Source organism: Hyperolius riggenbachi, chromosome 5 (assembly GCF_040937935.1).
Source record: "Hyperolius riggenbachi isolate aHypRig1 chromosome 5, aHypRig1.pri, whole genome shotgun sequence".
Lineage (NCBI taxonomy): Eukaryota > Metazoa > Chordata > Amphibia > Anura > Hyperoliidae > Hyperolius > Hyperolius riggenbachi.
The window spans coordinates 436,644,242-436,669,237 of NC_090650.1; the positions used below are offsets into that span (position 1 = coordinate 436,644,242).

At 43.8% G+C, this 24,996-nt stretch overlaps 1 protein-coding gene across 7 annotated transcripts in view; it reads right to left on the reverse strand.

Moving 5' to 3' along the window:
- The window catches only part of TSNARE1 (t-SNARE domain containing 1), a 557,339-nt gene that overhangs the window by 210,739 nt on the left and 321,604 nt on the right, over nt 1–24,996 (reverse strand). For 6 of the 7 annotated variants that reach the window (XM_068238108.1, XM_068238109.1, XM_068238105.1 and 3 more), the window contains 2 exons: nt 8,678–8,750; nt 7,107–7,189 (listed from right to left, as the gene is read on the reverse strand). In XM_068238108.1, the coding sequence (XP_068094209.1) occupies nt 7,107–7,189; nt 8,678–8,750 (156 nt within the window). Of the gene's footprint in view, nt 1–2,309; nt 2,376–7,106; nt 7,190–8,677; nt 8,751–24,996 lie in introns of those variants that run through there. The other variant, XM_068238107.1, reaches the window with a different exon arrangement.

Genomic DNA, 24,996 nt, shown 5'->3' on the forward strand with positions numbered 1-24,996 from the left:
TTAATTATCTTTCATACAGATGATCTGATTGCTCTAATCGGAGGAAGAAACATCTGCAGCTGCCTAGGATGTGCTACCGGCAAAGAGGTACGTTTAGGCTGAAAATGAACAATGGCGTCCAAGCCTTGCATCCGCCGGCATTTTTATAAAACTTAACACAACACATGCCATAGCCGCACAACGCGGCATTCTGTCATTTAAAGTTAAATTACTAACAGTACAAAATAACCCTACTTTCTTTAACCTCTACAGCTGTTAAAATAACCGCAGATACATAGGCCTCAATTCACTAAGCAGTTTAGAGTAGTCTACCGATGGTTTGGTGTAAACCAGCAATCAGTCGCATTAAAAGGGAATTCATTAATAATTACCGAATGTTTTTAGACCTGGTCTAAAACATTCGGTAATAAGACCTAAAGATACGAGTAGCTGTGACTGATATCCTTCTCCTCTGATGAGTTCTCCTTTGGATAAAATTAAACTCCTGCATAATTAATTCAAAAAGATCCATCCTCACGTCTAAATACCTCACAGAATTACTTAACGACAGAAATCCGCTGGTCTGATCTCTTTCAGAAAAAGAGGGTGTGGCTACTTCTTGTTTTGCCTTTGTGAATTGTATAATTACTGAATGTTTTAGACCAGGTCTAAAACATTTAGTAATTCTTCGTGAATCCCCTTTTGATGCAACTGATTTACACCAAATTACTAGTAGACTTAAGCCTAGTACACACATGCAATTTTGATTGACTAATCATTGGTCAATTTTACCACCTCCATGTAGTATGAGGGCCAACAGATTTTCAATTCTATGAACAGGTTGTATAGGTAAACCCTCATACGACATGGAGGTGGTAAAATTGACAAATGATTGGTCAATCAAAATTGCATGTGTGTACTAGGCTTAAAACCATCAGTAGACTAGTCTAAACTGCTTAAGTGAATTGAGGCCATTGATGTTAGATGACACAAATAATAATAAAAAAAAACTAAAAAGAACTATGCTTTAAAAAAAAAAAAAAAAAAATTACTTAAACTTTCCCCTAAGGTTTGTTAACTGCGTGAGCTTTAAAGGGTGTGAGAAAAAAAACCGCTTGCAGGCGGAAAACCGTTTGGCTAATGAAAGTGATTGGGCTGCCAGAGCGGTTCGTTTTTTCCACAAACACAAACTCCTATCCTGCAGCATTTTTTAGATTTCTGAGGCGTTTCTGCCTCAATGTTAAGTATAGGAAATTGGAAAACCGCTGTGAAAAACACTAGATCAGAGCGGTTTTCCAGGCGTTTATGTTACAGTAGCTGTTCAGTAACAGCTTTACTGTAACAATATATGAAATCTGCTACACAAAAATGCTCCAAAAAAAACGCTAGGCATGTTTAGAAAACCTCTCTAAACATGCCTAGAATCGCTCTGAAATATGCTCCAAAAACAGCTAGTGTATTGCGGATCTGCTAGAGGTTTTTGGTGTGCACTGGCCCATACAGTTGAATTCTGAATTTGCTGTTAAAAGCTACTCCAAAAAGTGAGAAAAAAAATATCTGATTTTGAAAGAACCGAGAAAGTAGGACTGCTGCACAATGGGCGACCTCCTACACACAACAATGGAGATCTGCCACAATCTAACATACAAACTCCATAGAACGTTTTGGTTACAAACGGAAACACAACTCTAGATTAGAGTAGGAGAAGTAAAGTGTAGGACAGGCACTCAGATGGCAAGCTGGAACTGCAGCTAGATCCTGGTATATTATAATCAAAAACACAGTCGCGCTGACAATGTGATGCGTGTCCCCTGGTCAGCTGTAACACACTTCTGGTGTGTGTGTGTGCTTGGTTCGCCCCCTCTATTCTATAGACAATTACAATACACCTAGAGGTAGCGCTCTCAAGCCACAATAACAATCATCATCTGATTGTTGATCTTCACACCATCACATTAGTATATGCCATATATGTCACAAAAGTCCAAGAAGGTTCTGACACACCAGTCCAAAATCAATACTAATTGCTGGCAGCTTGTTTAGAAATCTTCAAATAATGATTTCACACTTGGATAGAACAAAGCCTCCACCTCACCCTTTGTGACAGACTCACCGTCTGCTCAGACCCTCTGATGGGTCAGATGTAGCCTTTGGGACCGTTATCTGGTCGTCCCCCACCTCTCTGGCAGATCCTGGGCAACCTGATCACCTTTCACCATTGGAGTCCTCCTTACGTGTGACTGAAATCCTCAATGTATCTCAATAAAGCAGGCCTCTCATAGCGTAAAAACGTATGACATTTATTCAATATAAAAACTTATTGCACTCACATGTCCTCAACTTTAAAAATCGCACAGAGTTTTGCTTGCAACGGGCTCTCCCCCAAGTAGTGGGCCGCAGGCAGGCTTGTCTCTGTAGTCTGTTAATGTCATAGCTGTATGTTAATCCAAGTTTCATATATATGCACTTAATAGATATAAGGTGACACTAATGTTTAATAAGGCCAATGTAACACAGATGATTCAGATGAATAGAGTTACCCTTTAAAGTTAGTCTTAGATTCTGTCATTACAGACATGCTCTAGCCAAGACCTGGTACTGTGTGAGTTTTTTGTCTTCTCAGGAATTTCTAAACTGATATGGCGTGCCTGGTACTGCAACCTCCCATCGGGGGATGGTTCAAGACACACTAGTAAAGACCTTGAAAATAACTATGGGAACAGGATGCCGGAGAGATTGTGTGCTGTAGTCCAGACCAGGTGCAAGGCTGTGAGAATTCTCCACCCTCTTAGAGTGAAAGAAGAAGACCCTCGAAGACACACATTATTATTGGACAAGTAAATTACATCATGATCACGTAATGTGGGGTATAAGAACTGGTGCACAGCGGAAGTTGAATCAGAAACCTTAAACTGCCTTGACCCTTTTGCTAGGCTTATCTGGGTTTCCCTCATGTATACATGTGCTATTTTTGAATAAAGCCATAAGTTGTTTTTCTTTTCATCTCCTGACTTATTTTTGAAATCTTGGTGTATTGGTAAGTAAGTGACTACCACAAGTCCCACCGCTGTACCGCCGTTTGGAGCGCGCTTTCCTCCGGCTGGATACCCGTGGGACGCCCACCACTCAGCGTGTGCTTCCTCCTCGCGTGGTTAGACTCCGCCCGACACGAAACATGCCTGCGGCCCACTACACGGGGGAGAGCCCGTTGCAAGCAAAACTCTGTGCGATTTTTAAAGTTGAGGACATGTGAGTGCAATAAGTTTTTATATTGAATAAATGTCATACGTTTTTACGCTATGAGAGGCCTGCTTTATTGAGGTACATTGAGGATTTCAGTCACACGTAAGGAGGACTCCAATGGTGAAAGGTGATCAGGTTGCCCAGGATCTGCCAGAGAGGTGGGGGACGACCAGATAACGGTCCCAAAGGCTACATATGACCCATCAGAGGGTCTGAGCAGACGGTGAGTCTGTCACAAAGGGTGAGGTGGAGGCTTTGTTCTATCCAAGTGTGAAATCATTATTTGAAGATTTCTAAACAAGCTGCCAGCAATTAGTATTGATTTTGGACTGGTGTGTCAGAACCTTCTTGGACTTTTGTGACATATATGGCATATACTAATGTGATGGTGTGAAGATCAACAATCAGATGATGATTGTTATTGTGGCTTGAGAGCGCTACCTCTAGGTGTATTGTAGATCCTGGTATATACTCCATGCTCATCACCATATACAATCCAATATCGTTAACATAGAAGAGAAGCAGATCGGGCACTGGTTGCCTTGATCCAGAATTCCTTTAATCCAGCATGGTACAGGTTACAGAGGCTGATAGGGGTAAGCATAACAGCCGTTTTGCAGGTCTCCCGGCTTTTTCTGTGGCCTCTGAGGAAGCAGGGATACCTGTGAAACGGCTGTTAGACCGACCCCAATCACCCTTTGTTTGTAACCTGTACCATGCTGGATTAAAGTAATTCTAGATCAATGCAACCAGTGCCCGATCTGCTTCTCTTCTACGTTACGGAAACAGAACTCTATCAGGTAAAGGCAGCCACTAAGGGCCGGTTCACACTTGTTTTACAAACGTATCCGTGGCTCCGTTTTTCGGCCCAGACCAAAACCGGAGCCACAGATACCAATGTTAAAAATAGCAGCCGTTTTCACCAGGGCTGTGGAGTCGGAGTTGCAGTCGAGGAGTCGGGGCAATTTTGGGCACCCGGAGTCAGAGTTGGAGTCGTGGTTTCATAAACCGAGGAGTCGGTAGATTTTCGTACCGACTCCACAGCCCTGGTCTTCACTCACTTAAAAAAATGGATCCACGGGATCCGTGAAGTGGAGAGTCCAGACTTGTTGGGACTTTACGGACCCCGGATACACGGAGGAGTAGCGAAAGGCAATGCAAAAAAGGAACTCCCTCTACACAGGCTATTTTGCACAAAGAAAACGGAGGGAGATCCTGATTGCCTACTGCTTGCTCCTCCCCTCAATGTCAACCCCATAGGTGTCCCCAGGCAGCCTGAGGGGGTAGCAGGCAAGAAGGGGGGCAGTGGGTACAGCAGTGGGTACCTGCCCCCCCCCCCACTCCCCCTATGTGTGCTGTAGTAATCGGCAAAAGTAATCAGCGAGCGGGGAAGCAATTACGTTCCTTCCTCTGCTCGCTGCGGGATTACCTGCAATGTCGCCCTCTAGCGGGCGGCATACCAGTTCCTGTCATCCTGCTGATCTATTTGGCTGCAGTAGTGTCTGAATAACACCAGGAACAAGCATGCAGCTAATCTTGTCAGATCTGACAAGAATGTCAGAAACACCTGATCTGCTGCATGCTTGTTCAGGGTCTATGGCTAAAAGTATTAGAGGCAGAGGGTCAGCAGGACAGCCAGGCAAATGGTATTGCTTAAAAGGAAATAAATATGGCAGCCTCCATCTCTCTCTTGCTTCAGTTGTCCTTTAACTCATTAGGGATGGCAGGCTTTAAGGACCAGAGCCTATTTTCCATTTAGCGATCCTTGATCATTGTGATTGGCTCACAGTGATCCCCAGTATTATTGGCTCCTAACCCATAGGAGGCAGTAGCGAGTTAGGATCGGCTTGGGACTGTGGAAAGCCACAGCGCAGAATGTACTTCGCATCAGAGTTAGAGAGCCGCATATGCGGAGTAGATTATAACTACCATGGTCCCAAGCTAGTTAAAAAAAAATAGTCATTTGTTTGTACTGTAAGTTGCCGTTTGAAAGATCGGTCGTTCAAACCTACGTGGCAGATTGATTCCACAGTTTGCAAAGATTTTTATCGGACGTGTGTCCCTAGTTTTAGTTATGGTTATTGCTCCTGAAAGCAGGCGGTTTCCATTGCCCAATCACAGCGAGACATGGACATTTTTGGAGAGGTACCCAGGAGTGAGCAGAACTATAACAAATAAATACTGAGTGGAACCACTGTATCTCAAGAAACCCCCAAAAATGCAAAACCACCACAATGCATCTGTGAAGGTTAATCTATCCAGATTACGACGCACCCATAGAAATATTAATAAAAAAATAAATATACAACTTGACAAGCCTCAGTTGTGTTCAGAAATACATTTCAAACGAGGTGAAGGAATGCCAACACATTTAAAGAACATCTGAGGTGACAAGTGACATAATGAGAGACATGAGAGTATGTACAGTGCCTAGCACACAAATAACTATTCTGCATTCCTTTTTTTCCCTGAAAGAGTAAAAAAATCAGGTATGCAAGTGACAGTTTCTGTTCGGGTCGGGTCTGGGTCGGACTATAGCATAACCCTCACTGATGAGGAATTATAGCCACAAAACACTTTCCTGGCAGTAAATGGCTTCTGAGAGCAGTAAAGAGATTAAAAAGGGCAATAGTTAATAGATTTGAGCTCTGGCATACTTCAATGAAGGCGTCATTGAGCAGAGACAATGAAACAGTAATAACTTAAAAAAGTAGATTTAAACCGTGGGATGTCTTAAAAAGTAATTTTTAGGGGAAGGAGGCTAGATACAATTGTTTAGTTCATCAGTTTGTTTTCACCTCGGATGTCCTTTAAGTGTACAGAAAATGCACTTACTCAAGGAATCAAAATCGAGCTTGTGTGACAGTCACTGTCTGGATGGTTCAAATCACCTGGCTGTAGGTGAAGGTTTTTTTTTTTTTGAAGAAAAAACAAATCCACAACGTGCTTGATGTTTTCAGATGACTTCTTCAGGTGATGCTATGACAAAACTCCCCTGAAGAAGTGCTTTGAAGCCACCAGCACATTGTGGACACTGGAATTTCTTGGCAGTGGGTAGAGAAAAATAAAATATCCTACACATATTGTAATATTTTAGACCATCTATGTCAAAGAAATGACTGGAAACAGTGAGGTACATTTTGGGCATACATGTAAAAAGGGCATCAAAATTTTTGAGCGCAGGGTAAAGCTGAAAAAAATTACTATTCTCCCTCCCAGGCGCCATACAGTGGGGTTAAGATGCATTTTAGCTTCCAGCTATTGCTAGCAGCCAAAATTGCACTTTTTTTGTAATTTGTGCTCCAACTTTTGCAGATGCCCAAATTACTCACCTCTTTAGGTGTAATTCACATTACAGTCTAGGGTGGCGCCCAAATTTCCTCGGGTGCGGCAGGTTTTTTTTTTACCTGTCTCAATATTTTTGGTGCCTTTATTTGTTCTTCAAATTATTCCAGCTCCGCTCAGTTTTGGCCACCCCTGAATTCTTCTGCAACAATCTTATTTTGTTTTCCACCATAATTTTCTACGGCATTGCTAAAAAACTACATTTATACCCATATTGCACATTTGTTCTACTGTACATCTCGCGTATGCATATAGAATACTGGACATTGAAGAACATCAAGCTTACCCTGTAACCATAAAACGTCTAAAATATAATCCTAACGTTTACTGGAATACAACTGTAAGCGCCTGATTGGTTACTATGTGGAAGCCAGACACTTATTACCATATTTAGGTCTTCAAAATATTAAGGTGGTTTTAGAAGGCTGCTGATGACCCTGAAGGTGCATAAACATCACAATGACAGGAAAGGTACGAAGGAAGATTTTAAAACTGTCAGTGTCGTCCCACAGTTCCCAGTCGTTTTTTACGTTACTTACTTGGTGCTGATTGGCTTTGGCCAACTGGCGGTTGGCAGACTCCACGTTAGAGGAAGCAGTCTCAATATTGGCTTCAATGCTATCTGTAAATCCAAAGAACAACGGTAATAGATGTACAATTAACCTCACTGCTGTCCTACAGCATGGGGAAAAATATAAGGGATACAAAGGGGCTGGATGAAATAGAATAGATAAAGGAGGCTAAAAAAAAAATCCATTAACCCCAAGCTGTTCTAAATCCATCTCGTCGTGATGGATATCATTGGAAAGAGGAGAAAGAGAGCTTCAAAATGGTATGCATCTTTCCATAGTTTCTGCACTGCTCGGAGTCCCTTTAAATGAAAAGCCATCCTTTAACCACTTAAAAGACAAGCAGGCCTATTAAAACATCCTGCTGGAGCCTCTTAACGGTTCCAGGACATTTTATAAGCAAATCTGCGCTGCTGCCGCTGGGTGATTACACGTGCGCGCGTGCACATGCGCGCACCCACGCACGTGCACGTGAGATCAGTAAAACAAAAAAAAAACATACAAAACATACACCTTTATTTCCAAATACTATATTGTCACCATACTCTGTACTAGGGACATAATTCAAATCTTGTAATAACCAGGACAAATGGGCAGGTAAAATGTGTGGATTTTATGCACAGTAGGAGTGTTAATATTAAAACGATAGGGGATGAAATTGGAGAAAGTGTATTTTTTCCTTTTTTTCCTTGTTTTTCCCTTTAAAATGCATAGAAAATAAAGTAATTACTGAAAATGAATATCAACCCCAAAAAGCCTAATTGGTGGTGAAAAAACAAGATCTAGATCATTTCATTGTGATTAGTAGTGATTAAGCTATTGGCAAATTGAAGGGATGAGCACTGAAAGGTGAAAATCGCTCTTGTCCGTTAGGGTAAAAACGCCTTTGGGGTGAAGTGGTTAAGGTTGTGATCACGTGACCACTGCAGCCAATGACCATTCTGCTGGCAGTACAGACACAATGCTGTAAAGTCCAAGGAATTTAAATTCATTTCAGCATCTATTTGTCTGTTATAAGGAGCATTACACGGGGCATGTATTGGTAGACTGAGTTTATGCACACCTGAATGGCATGGAAATGGAGGCTGCCATATTTATTTCCTTTAAGCACTGCATTATTATTTTATTATTATTGATTTGAATAGCTCTAGCTTTATCTGTGATTGCACATTGCCTGGCTGTCGTGCTGATCCTCTGCCTCAAATACTTTTAGCCATAGGCCCTGAAGAAGCATGCAGCAGATCAGATGCTCTGTGTAAAGTCGGACTGGATTAGCTGCATGCTTGTGTCAGGTGTGGGTTTCAGACACTGTCGCAGCCAAAGAGATCAGCAGAACTGCCAGGCAACGAGTATTGTTTAAAAGGCAATAAATATGGTAGCTTCCATATACCTGCCCTGTCAGGTGTACTTTAAGGGCCCAGGTTTGGCGTGCCCATACACGCTTATATATAAATTTGGCCTCGGGCACGATTTTGAGAAATGCAACGCTTGACAATATTAGAGATTTTCTGTAACATCAACTGAAGAGGCTTCATATTTACCTATAGCATCCCCTTGTTCATAGACAATAGATGCCAAATCTTTCATAATCTGGTTGACATCGAGCATATCACTCTGCAAAGAAAAAACAAAGACATGGCAGCGGTCACTAACAGAGCTGAGATACTGACAGTAACATGAAAACCTAGGCGGCATCTTACATCATACACAACACACACGCTCAAAGAGAACCAGAGGAGGGTTCTAAGATTCCTATTAGCACTCAGAGGCTGTCTCTGCATATAATGCCCAGCCTTTGTTACTATGCTGTTCTCCCCCAGCGCTCTACTGTCCCCCATAAATCAAACTGCCATGCTAGCGTCATGCAGCGTGTCACTAGCAGGCTGTTTACATGCACACTGTCACTCTGCGCCGCCTCCTCTATAGCGCCACTCCCCTCCTCTGTAAGCTAATTGGAGGGAAGGGACGCAGGCGGGGAGCGGCGCTATAGGAGGAGGCGGGGGAGCGGCAGAGAGTGACAGTCTGCATGTAAACAGCCTGCTAGTGACACGCTGCATGTCGCTAGCACGGTGGTTTGATTTATGGGGCACAGCAGAGCGCAGGGAGGCAGGAACAGTATAGTAACAGAGGCTGGTGATTATATGCAGACTGAGCCCCTTGTGCTAATAGGATTCTTAAAACCCATCTCGGGATCTCTTTAAAGAGGATGTGTATTGAAACAAAAATGCCCCTGGGGGGTACTCTCCTCTGGTGGGGGAAGCCTCCGGATCCTATTGAGGCTTCCCCCGTCCTCCCGTGTCCCACGGCAGCAATGATAGAGCTCCTCGAAAGGCGAGGATGTAAATATTTACCTTCCCGGCTCCGGCACAGTAGCGGCTCTGGCGCAGATGCAGTAGCGGCTCTCGGCTCGGAAGTAGGCTGAAATAGCCGATCCCAGTCGGGTCCACTCTACTGCGCAGGCGCAAGTCTCCTGCACCTGCGCCGTAGAGCGGACCAGACTGAGATCGCCTATTTCTGAGCGGAAAGCTGCAACAGCGCCCCCGCTTGAACCGGGAAAGGTTAATATTGCACAGCCTAACATATTGTCGGTTGTGCTTTCCGCAGGCCATAGCGAGACCACCGTGGGACGGAGGAGGACGGGGGAAGCCTCGATGGGACCCAGAGGCTTTCCTTTCCCAAGGTGAGTACCCCCCCCAGGGTTTTTTTTCAATACAGAGTCTCTTTAAAGAGAATCTGTATTGTTAAAATCGCACAAAAGTAAACATACCAGTGTGTTAGGGGACATCGCCTATTACCTTCTGTCACAATTTCGCCGCTCCTCGCCGCATTAAAAGTGGTTAAAAACAGTTTTAAAAAGTTTGTTTATAAACAAACAAAATGGCCGCCAAAACAGGAAGTAGGTTGATGTACAGTATGTCCACACATAGAAAATACATCCATACACAAGCAGGCTGTATACAGCCTTCCTTTTGAATCTCAAGAGATCATTTGTGTGTTTCTTTCCCCCTGCAGCTATCTTCCACTGAAGTGTCAGGCTGTTTCTTCCTGCAGAGTGCAGACAGCTGTGCCTGTATGTAATTCTTCAGTATGTGAAAGCCCAGCCAGCTCAGAGGAGGATTTATCCAGCTTGTAAAAGATCAGAGAGAAGCTGCCCTTATCTAAATAATACACAGGCAGTGTGCATAGAGGGGGGAGATGCATCACAGAACCACAACACTGAAGAACTTGGCAGCCTTCCAGACACAGGCTGATAAGTCTGACAAGAGAGAGATAAGTTGATGTATTACAGAGATGGTTATAGTAGAACGTGCTGCAGTAAGCCAGAACACATTAGAATAGCTTTTGGAACTTGTAGGATGATAGAAAACAGGATGCAATTTTTGTTACGGAGTCTCTTTAAAGTGCACCTGAATTGAGAATAAACTTATGAAGTAATGAATTGTATGTGTAGTACGGATGATAAATAGAACATTAGTAATATAGAAAAGAGTCTCACATTTTTTATTTTCAGTTTTACAGCTTTATTTTTGAGATTGCATCAGTTTAAATGCATACTTTCTACTTTTTAAGCTGAAAAAGAAGCAGAAGTAATGACCCTTTGAACTTTCTTACAGTACAACCTTACTGCTGCTAAGCTTCTATTTACTTTTTTTTGAGAAGTGCTCTGAATTAGACAAGCTGCTCCACAAGCCCTTTTGCATAGATAACAACTCCCAACTCTTGCTGTACTGGAACACAGAAAGGGACTTCAGAAAATTTCTCAGTAGAGCTAGTACCATATGCGTATAAGTTTATCTCTTCATGTCACTTCAGGTACATTTTAAAGTATACTTCACCCTAGACAACTCCACGTAGGGTAAGCATACAGGTATGTCCATGCTGGCTCCAGATACCGCTGTGCCTTGTCCGTTTCTACCCTTGTTCCCTTCAGTCCCAGTAATCACTCCTTGGAGAATTTCAACTGAAGTCGAATTTCCTGAAAATGAGAGGCTTGCCCACCACGATGTTCCCTCCTATCATCCCCTTATTCCCTCGTTTTCCAGGCTCTATTCACTCCAGTGTTCTCCCCAGATATTTTTTCCAGCAAGAAATAAAGAACAAAACTGAGAGCCTAATATGGTGTAGTATTTAAATAAGCAGTAAGTGAATATAAGAAATCAATAATTATACTCACAAACAGAGGTCGCCACAAAGGCAACCACTGGAAAGGCAGGTAGGGAGAATTAGAACCTGACCCGACTCAGCTTTAAGAAGTCGCTCTCTGTAGACAGGAGAGATATGGGGATGCACCACTCCACCAAGGGTGGCCTAGACTATTTGAAGATATGCGAACAGCATCACCAATAAGGATAAATCCATTTTATAAATGTTTAAAAGGGGGAAGTTTGGTGGGCTTACCTCCCTCATAGCAAAAACAGACTGAGACTTTACTAGAATTCACAGTAACTTTTATTAGAAACTCCAAACGTGCAACGCGTTTCACAGGCAACAATCCTGCTTCATCTGGTAATAAATTGGAGATAGCAGTATCAGGTCTGTAACGTGGTCAAGCGCCTCTGTCAAGGCGAGGTGGAGTACCCGGCTAAAATAGCCTGGGGAGAACACTGCACTCCCATAAGCGGAAGGGGGGGGGGGGGGGGAGATGAGGAGAGGAACGGCCATTGCACAGAGGTGTGTGGCTCCATCTTAAAGCGGACCCAAACTCTTGCACAGCTCACAGTGAAACGTCTTTACTCCACATATGGTTACTAAAAAAATAATTTCTCTGTGTTCTGTGCTTATTTAGGCAGATCACCCTGTCCAATGAGTTCTTATCAGTAGCTGGGAATAGACTGCAGGAGAGCTCTGCCTAGGCAGCTCTGCATATAGTAAACACTGAGGCTTAACCCTTTCAGTGCTGTCTGCAAAATTAAAACCATGTGAAACTTTTTTTTCTTTCATTTCCATAAATTGTAAAACATTTTTTCCATAAAATTAAATGTCAAGGGGTGACAAAGGGGCGGAGCCTGGAGGGTAAATAAACTCAGACTGTACTGCCGGAATGAGGGGTGTCCTCTGCCGTTGCCGGTTGTGTAGTGAAGGATCGGGGGCCTTCTGTAGACTGAGAACAGATACACCCTCCGAGAGAAGAATACCGTACATACTCAAATACAAGTCGACCTCGCGTATAAGTCAACTCCAATATTCAACCCTCTTAAAGAGAATCTGTATTGTTAAAATCGCACAAAAGTAAACATACCAGTGCGTTAGGGGACATCTCCTATTACCCTCTGTCACAATTTCGCCGCTCCTCGCCGCATTAAAAGTGGTTAAAAACAGTTTTAAAAAGTTTGTTTATAAACAAAAAAATGGCCACCAAAACAGGAAGTAGGTTGATGTACAGTATGTCCACACATAGAAAATACATCCATACACAAGCAGGCTGTATACAGCATTCCTTTTTAATCTCAAGAGGTCATTTGTGTGTTTCTTTCCCCCTGCAGCTATCTTCCACTGAAGTGTCAGGCTGTTTCTTCCTGCAGAGTGCAGACAGCTCTGCCTGTATGTAATTCCTCAGTATGTAAAAGCTCAGCCAGCTCAGAGGAGGATTTATCCAGCTTGTAAAAGATAAGAGAGAAGAGAGAAGCTGCTCTAATCTAAATAACCCACAGGCAGTGTGCAGAGAGGGGCCTGGAAGGGGGAGTTCATAGCAGAACCACAACACTGAAGAACTTGGCAGCCTTCCAGACACAGGCTGACAAGTCTGACAAGAGAGAGATAAGTTGATTTATTACAGAGATGGTGATAGTAGAACGTGCTGCAGTAAGCCAGAACACATTAGAATAGCTTTTGGAACTTGTAGGATGATAAAAAACAGGATGCAATTTTTGTTACAGAGTCTCTTTAAGCTGGAATTTTTTATTGACTCAAGTATAAGTCTACCCAGCAAAGTTAATGGCTGCACTTGGGGCTCAGGAGGGGTTAATGACTGCACTGCATATAGTATTGCAGCCATTAACCCCTCCTGTCCCTTGAAGCAGTAGGATTAGCCATACTATGCCAGGAAAAAAACACATATATAAGTAGATAAATATTTTATCTACTTACATAACATATGTATTGTACTGTCCACGTTTTGATTTCAGTGAATGTTATACAGTAAATGAAGAAAATTCTGTTCCTGGTGGGAACCATGTCTTTTGCCCACAGTTTGAGACTAAATCCTGATGTCATTTCTGCCCTTTACTTTTTTCTTTTCTCCTCCAATCGCTGAGTCACCTCAGCCTTGCTTGTAAACACAGGTGAGCAGGGGATCAGGTTTCAGATAAGCAGCTAGGCAGGGAAATAAAGGGAAGAGGAGGAATATATTATAGAAAAAAAGAACCCCCAGCATGTAACTGTTTGGCACTGACTACTAAAGGGTCAATGCTCCTTAAATATGTGATAACTCCAAACCATAACAGCAGAAAAAGTTTTGAAAGTTTTGAATGCAGGATTAGCATCTTTATCACTTAATACACTCAGACCAGTTGCTGTGGAGATTTGATTTTTATGGTGACAATACCGCTTTAAGTGCAGCCAATACCTCCTTCCAGGCTCCCAAGTGCTGCAATTATTCACTTCCTTTTATGCAGCCCAGTACCCCCCCCCCCCCCCCTTACCACTGGGTACATTGCTGCAAATGGGAATCTCACTATTAATACACACATTACTTAGTGTGCTCAGTGTTGCCCGTGGCTCGTGTAGAAGCCGACCCCTATACTTTTATGAAGTGAATCAGACCTAAATTTCTAGACTTATGTTCGAGTATATACAGTATCATCCATTGCTTTTCAACCTATGAAAGGACCATTACAAGCGTGGCGGACATCAGAAAATAATAACCATCTCACAAAAGCAGAGCGGCAGATCCTATCTAGTGCAAGTGATTCACCACCAATAATTGCCACATTCGCCCCAATATGGAATGACTTATTAGACGCTCCTGTGTGCCTCTAATTACTGAGCAGAGATGATTCACACCAATAATGGAATGACGACATGGAAGTAAAAGCTCTGCCCTGGACTTTCATTCATCCTTCTGAAGTGGACAAGAATGACTGAGGAGGAGGAACGAGTTTAACCATATTTTCTATTACGGGGGTCGTTCCCTCGTGAGGACAAGCAGAAGATGGACGTTTAATATAGAGAGACGCCTGCTGCATTCTCCAGACTAATCAGCGCCGTTTCTGAGGCTTGTATTGTGTTCTGCTGGCTGGTGTCCGTCACCACAGCCAGGAATAGCCACTACGATCTGATGGCCAAACCAACATTCGTTTTTGTTCTTCATTAAAAAAAAGGAAGTCCGCTTTTGTTGTTTAAAAAAAAAAAAAAAAAACACACCTAAAGAGAAACTGTGACAAAGAATTGAACTTCTTCCGAATCAGTAGCGGATTCCCCTTTCCCATGAGAAATCTTTTCCATTTCTCAAACGGATCATCAGGGGGCTCTGTATGGCTAATATTGTGGTGAAACCCCTCCCACAGTGTGATGTCAGGACCATGGTGCTGACAGTTTCCTGCCTGTGAACCTCATTGCATTGTGGGAAATAACAGCTGTTTCCAACTGCCAAAAAAGCAAGCAGCATCTACTTCCACTGACATCACCTGCCAGCAGTAAAAATGTCACCATGTGATAAATATGTCAGAATGTAAATCAGGGAGAGGACAGATTTTACAATGGGCAAACACTGACTAAATCATTTATACATAAGTATTGTGAAAATGAAGCACTTTTTTTTTTATTACATTATTTTCCCTGGAGTTCCTCTTTCTTTTAGTTTAGCTTTTTGTATTGTAAAGTTTACGGGACTTGCAAACTGTTTTTAGCTTTAAGGACCCTTTTCCACCAGCACGAATCGTAAAGTCGCAAACCGCTAGCGATTTTACAATCGCTACGATTTGCTTTTTAACATAGAAATCGGGGTAGGTCATTTCCACTACCGCGATTCGTTTTTGACGGGAACGCGAACGCGCGGCGGAGCGATATTTGCCGCGATTTTGCTATGCAGTGCATAGCATAGCAAAAATCGCGGCCGCAAACGTCGGGAAATCGGCGGAACCAGAGAGGAACGTAATAAAAAAAAAAAAAGAAGCTTTTATACCTACCTGGGGCTTCTTCCAACCCCATAAGCTCCCACGCCGCCATCCTCAGTTTCCTCTGTCGCCGGTACCGGGTCCCGTCACTTCCTGCGGACGCGGCCAATAGTCCGCATCACAGGGGCTCCCTCCATACCCGTATGCATGAGGCAGCGCAGTAGGCAGCCTCACGCGTACGTATAAGGAGGGAGCCCCGTGTGATGCGGACTATTGGCCGCGTCAGCCGGCCGACTGGCGGCCATGACGGGACCCGGTACCGGCGGATCCAGGCAGTGGAGGACGGCGGCGTGGGAGTGATCCAGGCGTATGGGGCTGGAGGAAGCCCCAGGTATGTATAAAATCTTTTTTCTGGGGCCTCTGGTTCCCTTTAAGACCTTTCTCTTCAATCAGCTACCAATTCACAAGCTTGCTGTTGTGGCCAGAGTCCGATAACAGGACAGGTAAACACACCTTATGTAACCACTCTATAGACCAGAAGGAAACGAGATACATGTCTGCTATAGGAGCTGCTAAGCCATAGAAGACCAGTCACAATTGTGAAAGGTAGCCACGTGCGTTGATTGGTTGCGCATCCTGAGAGCGATTCTCTTGCTGCTCTGGATTTGGCAACAATCATCCTATAAGAATGAGAAAATATGTGTCTGCAGTTTCTCTTTAACGTCACATCTATATATCAATCCAAATGAACAAACCAGAGGCTTAAAGAGGAACTATGAATGAATATTATGAAAAATATGTTATTTTCTCTAGAGGTCCTCTTTAATTAGTGGTAATGAAGTATTGCTCTGAGAGTCTTTTCTTTACAGATGAAAGCCTCTCTTAGCGCGGGTTGGGGGAGGGCAGACGAAGATCAGAACGCTCCAGGCACTTCCTACAAGAAAACGCTCCCTTGCAGATACACATGCTGCCTGAAAGACGACATCTTACGTATCGTATCTACAGAAGTCTTCCCTCTGTTCATCAAGAGGCCTGTGAAAATTCATATCAAGATTATTTCAAATGCGCTAATTTGTATCAGCCTCAGGCAATTATGCAGAGATAATTCTTTATTTCCCAGCAGACCTTACACTGTTTGAACAACAAACCTTTGCTTATCAAAGTATCTCCATACTGAACGCAGCAAACAGAGGACAACCAGCAATGAACAGAACACTGGGCGCTACTGAAGGCAGCAAACAGAGGACAACCAAGTTCTGGTACAGCGGCAATGAACATAACACTGGGCGCTACTGAAGGTAGCAAAACAGAGAGCAGCCAAGTTCTGGTACAGTGGCGCTGAGCATTCTACTGAGCAGTACTGAAGGCCACAAACAGAGAGCAGCCAAGTTCTGGTACAGTGGCGCTGAGCATTCTACTGAGCACTACTGAAGGCCACAAACAGAGAGCAGCCAGGTTCTGCTACAGCGGCACTGAGCACTAGTGAAGGCAGTCAGGTTCTGGTACAGCGGGAATGTAACTGTCCACGGAGCACCATATTAGGCCAATGCACATGATCAGTAGCGTCACTATGGGAGTGTGGTAGGTGCGGACCACACCAGGTGTCACCTGCAGATGAGGTGACACCAAACTCTGGGCTAAAGGAGGCTATGTAAATAAAGTCCAGGCTAGTGCCTGATGTCCTGCTCTTCTCCCTCCTGGATCCTCCATGAGATGATAATGGAGTTTAGAGGCCACGTGATGATCACCTTAACATCTCCCTAATCAACCCTTAGCAATGGTGCCCCCCCCCCCCAGCAAGTGTGTCCAGCATGGTAACCCTCCCTCACCCCCACAGAAAATATGGGCAGACCCCCCCCCCCCCCCCACTCAATAACAATCATTAATCTCATCTCCCATTCTGAGAAGCAGAAAAGGCTGAGAAGAGATCACTAGATAGATTTTAACATATAAATTCAGCAGCTATGCGATAAAATGCAATGGCAGCTTCCAGAGCAGATTAACTGTACTTTGGGAGCGTGTAATTTGTAAACGAAAAGTAAATACAAAAGTAAATATGATAACTGTATGGGTAACAAAACGCAGGAAAACACATTTTGCTTGAATGTTATGTAAGTGTTTTATCTCACTTTAAATCACAATTTGTGATACAAGAGAAAATCATAAAAGTATGAGGCCAATATAGAAAGTTCAGCAACTACAAGTGAACTAATTTAATCCGCTAGCAGTTGAGGCACTGGGGAAATTCTGATAAATTATTATTCAGACTTTTACAAGCCAAAAAGGACACTTTATGATTTCGACAACAACAGTTAAATATTACATACCGTATATACTCGCATATAAGCCGACCCGCATATAAGCCGACCCCCCAACCTTTACCTAAAAAACAGGGAAAAATGATTGACCCCCATATAAGCCGGGGGTAGGAAATGCTGGATTGGTGCAGGCCGCGTGATCCCCCCAGTGTGTCCCAGTATAGCTAGTATAGTGCCCAGTATGGGTAGGTAGTGCCTCAGTATAGCTAGTATAGTGCCCAGTATGGGTAGGTAGTGCCCCAGTATAGCTAGTAAAGTGCCCAGTATAGCTAGTATAGTGCCCAGTATAGCTAGTAAACTGCCCAGTATAGCCAGTAAAGTGTCCAGTATAGCAAGTATAGTGCCCAGTTTAGCCAGTATAGTGCCCAGTTTAGCCAGTATAATGCCCAGTATAGCCAGTAAAGTGTCCAGTATAGCAAGTATAGTGCCCAGTTTAGCCAGTATAGTGCCCAGTTTAGCCAGTATAGTGCCCAGTATAGCAAGTAAACTCCCCAGTATAGCCAGTAAAGTGTCCAGTATAGCAAGTATAGTGCCCAGTTTAGCCAATATAGTGCCCAGTTTAGCCAGTATAATGCCCAGTATAGCTAGTAAACTGCCCAGTATAGCCAGTAAAGTGTCCAGTATAGCAAGTATAGTGCCCAGTTTAGCCAGTATAGTGTCCAGTTTAGCCAGTATAGTGCCCAGTTTAGCCAGTATAGTGCCCAGTTTAGCCAGTATAGTGCCCAGTTTAGCCAGTATAATGCCCACTATAGCTAGTAAACTGCCCAGTATAGCCAGTAAAGTGTCCAGTTTAGCCAGTATAATGCCCAGTTTAGCCAGTATAATGCCCAGTATAGCTAGTAAACTGCCCAGAATAGCCAGTAAAGTGCCCAGTTTAGCCAGTATAGTGCCCAGTTTAGCCAGTATAGTGCCCAGTTTAGCCAGTATAATGCCCACTATAGCTAGTAAACTGCCCAGTATAGCCAGTAAAGTGTCCAGTTTAGCCAGTATAATGCCCAGTTTAGCCAGTATAATGCCCAGTATAGCTAGTAAACTGCCCAGAATAGCCAGTAAAGTGCCCAGTTTAGCCAGTATAGTGCCCAGTTTAGCCAGTATAGTGCCCAGTTTAGCCAGTATAGTGCCCAGTTTAGCCAGTATAATGCCCAGTATAGCTAGTAAACTGCCCAGTATAGCCAGTAAAGTGTCCAGTTTAGCCAGATCCCCCGTCCGCCCGCCGCTCCCTTCGCGGCCGCCGCTGCTATTACCTCTTCAGCCGGCGCCTGCTTCCTCTACTGCGGGTGCCCCTCTCGCTCTGCTCGCCGTGTATCACAGCAGCGCGCCCGGCGCTGCTGCTGTGACGAGGCAGGAGAGAGCGGTTCCCCTGGTAACGGCGACGGCGTTACCAGGGGAACCGCTCTCTCCTGCCTCGTCACAGCAGTGATACACGGCGAGCAGAGCGAGAGGGGCACCCGCAGTAGAGGAAGCGGCCGCCGGCTGAAGAGGTAATAGCAGCAGCGGCCGCGGAGGGAGGGAGCGAGCGGGCGGGGGGCGCCGCGGACCACCACCACCACAATAGAGACTCGCATACAAGCCGACCCCCCAACTTTTGACCCCCTTTTTGGGGGTCAAAAATTCGGCTTGTATGCGAGTATATACGGTACTTGAAATTGTGCTTCTGCCTGGACTGGGGCTTATAGATGGGTCAGTGAAGGTCTTCTGCCTGGACTTGGGCTTTATAGAGGGGTCAGTGAAGGTCTTCTGCTTGGACTGGGGCTTTATAGAGGGGTCAGTGAAGGTCTCCTGCCTGGACTGGGGCTTATAGAGGGGTCAGTGCAGGTAGAGGAATATACGGTGTGTATAATATATATATATTTTACAATGATTTGCATCTCCTTCAATCCACGGCCAGCATTCCTCTGCATGTTTGTCAGTAGCGGCGGGGAATCGATAATTCAGGAGAATTGTGACAGCCGTAATCACCCAGGCAGCTTATTCTCCCATGGCTGTACTAAAAATAAAGCAACTTTCTTTTTAATGACGGCTTTAATTAATGACAATTAGCAGAAAACAAGAATATGGCGCTGAGTGGGCAGACTTGTCAGTTCTTATTAAGGAGATTGCTTGTGGATTTGTCTCTTATGTAATAGAGAAAGGAGAGGCTGCCATGCACAGCGGTCTGCAGCATGTAATCAGTGTAGAGGAGGGCTTCCCACCAGGTCACATGACCAAAAGTCAGGAAAAGACACGGAAATTATTTTACACCACTGGTAAGAAATGAGCAGCTTTGACCCACGGCATGCTTTAGCATGGCAGTCCGTTTACCCCTCAGCACATGTTCTGCATATGCACGTTCTTCACTTCCTGTTCTAAAACAACCTCCACTTCCTGTTCTGCAACAATAACCTCCACTTCCTGTCCTGAAAAAAAAACACAAAAAACCCACTTCCTATTCTGCAACAATAACCTCCACTTCCTGTGAATTCTGACCTTAGAAAGAAGTTATGATTTGAACCAGATTAAAAGAGTCTTTAGCCAATCATGGAGGCTCCTAAAAGGTAAGCGATGTGTGCAGAGGGGGTGGAGTCAAGGGAGAATACACTTTTTGCACCAGGTGAATGGGGGCTATGTGTTGGTCTTCTGCTTGGGCTGCTGGGTGGGGTCCTGGCGGTGATAAGATGGTATAGGTCTGTGTATTGTGGAGTATATTTTAGAATAAACTAGCTGATTGCCCGGCGTTGCCCGGGTATGTATTTGGCTGGTGTCGGCTCCACTCACTTTTTCTAACCCTAACACACAATTACTCAATGACCACGTTTGTGAGCTTTGTGGTCTTTGGCATCAATAATTTGCATTGAAATGAAAAAACCTGATTGGCTGAATTTGAACCCCAGTCACCCAATGACCAACTGTACCAGGTTTGAGGCTTGTGCCATTAACAGTGCAAGAATGGTAGCAATTAAATGTTCCCCTTGAAAATAAACAAATGAATTTTGATTGGCTTTTTTAGGCTCCACCCACTTTTCTGAATATTAATCCCAGTCACTGAGTGACCAACTGTGCAAAGGTTAAGAACCCTGCCATTAACAGTGTAAGAATGGCTGCAGTTTACATTTTCCCAGTAAAATTTGTATTTGTCTCCACCCACTGATGACCCGGCATTGCCCGGGTATGTATTTGACTGATGTTGGTTCCGCCCACTTTTTCTAACCCTAACACACAATTACTCAATTACCAAGTTTGTGAGCTTTAGAAATAGAAACAGGAAGTGACTACAGTGTGACCTTCACTGATAAGAAATTCCCTTTTTTTACCTCTTTCTTGCTCTCAGAAGCCATTTTCTGCTAGGAAAGTGTTTTATAGTTGGGATTTCTTATCAGTGAGGGTCACACTGTAGTCACTTCCTGTCTGAGTCAGGACTGAGTCAGCCACTTGCATACCTTATATTTAACTCTTTCAGGCAGAGAAAGAAAAAAAGGAACACAGCATAGTTATTTGTGTGCTAGGCACTGTACATACACATGTCTATCTCATTATGTCACATTTCAGTTCGGGTATCCTTTAAGATAATTTAAAACCCAGTCTCCCAGTGACTGACTGTACCAGATTTGCGGCCTCTGCCATTAAGAATGTATGAATGGCAGCAATGTAAATATTCCCCTTGAAAATCAAAAGGTGAATTTCAATTGGCTACTGTAGGCCCCACCCACTTTCCTGAATATTAGTCCCAGTCACCCAGTGGCAAACTGTGTCAAGTTTGAGAACCCTGCCAATAACAGAATGGCTGAAAGCAATCTAACAAATCTGATTGGCTGTTTGTGGCTCCACCCCCTTTAGTGCATTTGGACCCCAGTCACCCAGTAACCGACTGTATCAGGTTTGAGGCCTCTGCCATTAAGGCCTAGTGCACACCAAAAACCGCTAGCGGATCTGCAAAATGCTAGCAGATTTTGAAACGCCTTTTTTTTTTTCTGCAGCGTTTCAGGTAGCGTTTTGCGGTTTTGTGTAGCGGTTTTGGTGTAGTAGATTTTATGTATTGTTACAGTAAAGCTGTTACTGAACAGCTACTGTAACAAAAACCGCCTGGCAAACCGCTCTGAAGTGCCGTTTTTCAGAGCGGTTTGCGGTTTTCCTATACTTAACATTGAGGCAGAAACGCCTCCGCAATCCAAAATCTGCAACAGCCCGGGAGTTTGCGTTTTTGCAAAACGCCTCCCGCTCTGGTGTGCACCAGCCCATTGAAATACATTACCCAAGCGGATCTGCACCCGCAAGCGGATCGCAAACCGCAGCCAAACCGCTCTGGTGTGCACTAGGCCAATGAGTGTAAAAATGGTAGCAATGTAAATATTCCTCTTGAAAATCAATAGGTGAATTTTGATTGGCTGCTGTAGGCTCCACCCACATTTCTGAATATTAATCCTAGTCACCCAGTGGCCAATTATGTCAAGTTTGGGAACCCTGCCATGTAAAAAATTAAGTTGTTGGCGCTGCCCGCTTTTTCTAACCTTGACATACAGTCACTCAATTATCAAGTTTATCAGCTTTGGGGTCCTTGGTATCAATACTTTGTATATTCCCATTGAAAAATAAAAAAAATCTGATTGTGGCTCTGCCCCCTTTCTGAATTTAAACCCTAGTCACCCAGTGACCAACTGTACCAGGTTTGAGGCATCTGCTATCAACAGTATAAGAGAATGGTAGCACTTTTTTTATTGGCTGTTGTAGGCTCCACCCACCTTCCAAAATATTAATCTCATTCACCCAGTGACCGACTGTGCAAAGTTTGAGAACCCTGCCATTAACGGTGTAAGAATGGCTGCCGTTTATATTTTCCCAGTACAATTTGTTTTTGGCTCTGCCCACTTTTTGTAAACTGAACACACAGTCACTCAATGGCCAAGTTTGTGAGCTTTCAGGTTCCTGGCATCAAAAATGTGCGAATGGAAGCAGCTTATCCACCAAGGAAATCTGATTGGCTGTAGGTGGTCCCGTCCCTTTAGTGAACTTGGACCCCAGTCACCCAATGACCGACTGTAGCAAGTTTGAAGCCTCTGCCATTAACAGTGTAAGAATGGCAGCAGTTTTAATATTCCCCTTGTAAATCAATAGGTGAATTTTGATTGGCTGATGTAGGCTCCACCCACTTTATTGAATCTTAATCTAATTCGCCCAGTGACCAAGTGTGCCAAGTTTGAGAACCCTGCCATTAACAGTCTAAGAATGGCTGCAGTTTACATTTTCCCATTTAAAATGAATAGCTGCAATTTGATTGGCTGTTTTATGCTTCGCCCACTTTTCCTGGATTTGTAACCTCGGTCACCAAGTGACCAACTGTGCCAAGTGTGGGGACTCTGGCTTGATTACTGTGAGAATGGCAGCATTTTACATTTTTCCATTGACATGAATGGGAGGAATCTGATTTGCTGTTTGTAGCTCCGCCCACGTGTGCAGGGGGGACCCGAGACCCCCAGAACATATCATCCCAGGTAGTAAGGGATCTGTGTACCAAGTTTCGTTCAAATCGGTCAAGCCGTTTTCGCGTGATCGCGGCACACACACACACACACACACACACACACACACACACACACACACACACACACACACACACACACACACACACACACACACACACACACACACACACACACACACACACACACACACACACACACACACACACACACACACACACACACACACACACACACACACACACACACACACACACACACACACACACACACACACACACACACACACACACACACACACACACACACACACACACACACACACACACACACACACACACACAATTTTATATATATATATATAGCTTGAGAAGTGGCATTCGATTTAGACAATGTATGCATTTTAAGGATTGCTTTTGTTTATGTTTTTATATTGTTAAATCATTCTGTACTAGTTGCTTTCTGTAGTTCATCGATGTCTGTACCTGCATAGCAAGACTCACATGCAATATAAACTTTATTTATACTGTTGTTAGTGTGCACTTCTTTTGCTAAACAACCACCTAGAACATATGACAAATAGATATTGTTGTATTTATTAATATCTGATTGTGGATACAATACTTTCAGCAATATTGATTTCTTAAACCCTTAGGTCTCTTTTCCACTGGCAATCGCAATCACAAACGCCCGCAATTGCGATTTTTTTATTAATTTTGTTATGCGATTGCGATTTTTCATTTGCATTGTATTATCACTCTTAAAATCGATCCAGAAAGCGATTGCTATTCGAATCACTATAGTGGAAAATAATTCTCATGATTTCTATGATATATTTTTCAAGAAGAGATGCTTGTGGCGAGTGGACACCTTACATCAATTGCATGAATGGTAACCATATATGATGGTGGTGCAACATCCAGAGAATCAGTCCTTTAAAGCAGTAGGATCAGCCATACTATGCTAGGAAAAAAACCACATATATAAGTAGATAAATACTTGATCTACTTACATAACACATGTATTATACTGTCCACGTTTTGATTTCAGTGAATGTTATATAGTAAATGACGAGAATTCTGTTCCTGGTGGGGCCCATGTCTTTTGCCCACAGTTAAGGCTAACTCGTGATGTCATTTCTGCCCTTTACTTTTTTTCTTGTCTCCTCCAATCGCTGAGTTGCCTCAGCCTTGCTTGTAAACACAAGTGAGTAGGGGATTAGGTTTCAGGTAAGCAGCTGGCAAGGAAATAAAGGAAAGAGGAGGAATAGATTATAGGTAAAAAGAACCCCCAGCATGCAAATCTTTGGCACCGACTACTAAAGGGCCAGTGCTTCTTAAAGAGAACCCGAGGTGGGTTTGAAGAATATTATCTGCATACAGAGGCTGGATCTGCCTATACAGCCCAGCCTCTCTTGCTATCCCAAACCCCCCTAAGGTCCCCCTGCTCTCTGCAATCCCTCATAAATCACAGCCACGCTGCTGACAAACAGCTTGTCAGAGCTGGCTGTGTTTATCTCTATAGTGTCAGTCTGCTGCTCTCCCCGCCTCCTGCAGAACTCCAGTCCCCGCCTGCATCCCTTCCCTCCCTGCTGATTGGAGGGAAGGGACCGGAGCTATGCAGGAGGCGGGGGAGCAGCTGAGACTGACACTATAGATGTAAACACAGCCTCAAAGCATGGCTGTGATTTATGAGGGATTGCAGAGTGCAGGGGGACCTTAGTGGGGTTTGGGATAGCAACAGAGGCTGGGCTGTATAGGCAGATCCAGCCTCTGTATGCAGATAACATTCTTTAAACACACCTCGGGTTCTCTTTAAGTATATGATAACTCCAAATCATAACAGCAGAAAACGTTTTGAAAGTTTTGAATGCAGGATTAGCATCTTTATCACGTAATACACTCAGATCAGTTGCTGTTGAAATTTGATTTTTATGGTGACAATACCGCTTTTTAATGATATCCACTAAAATAATTACATGCAGTTGAAGACAAACAGTGATACTTATCAGGCACATGACATGTTGGAGGTGCGG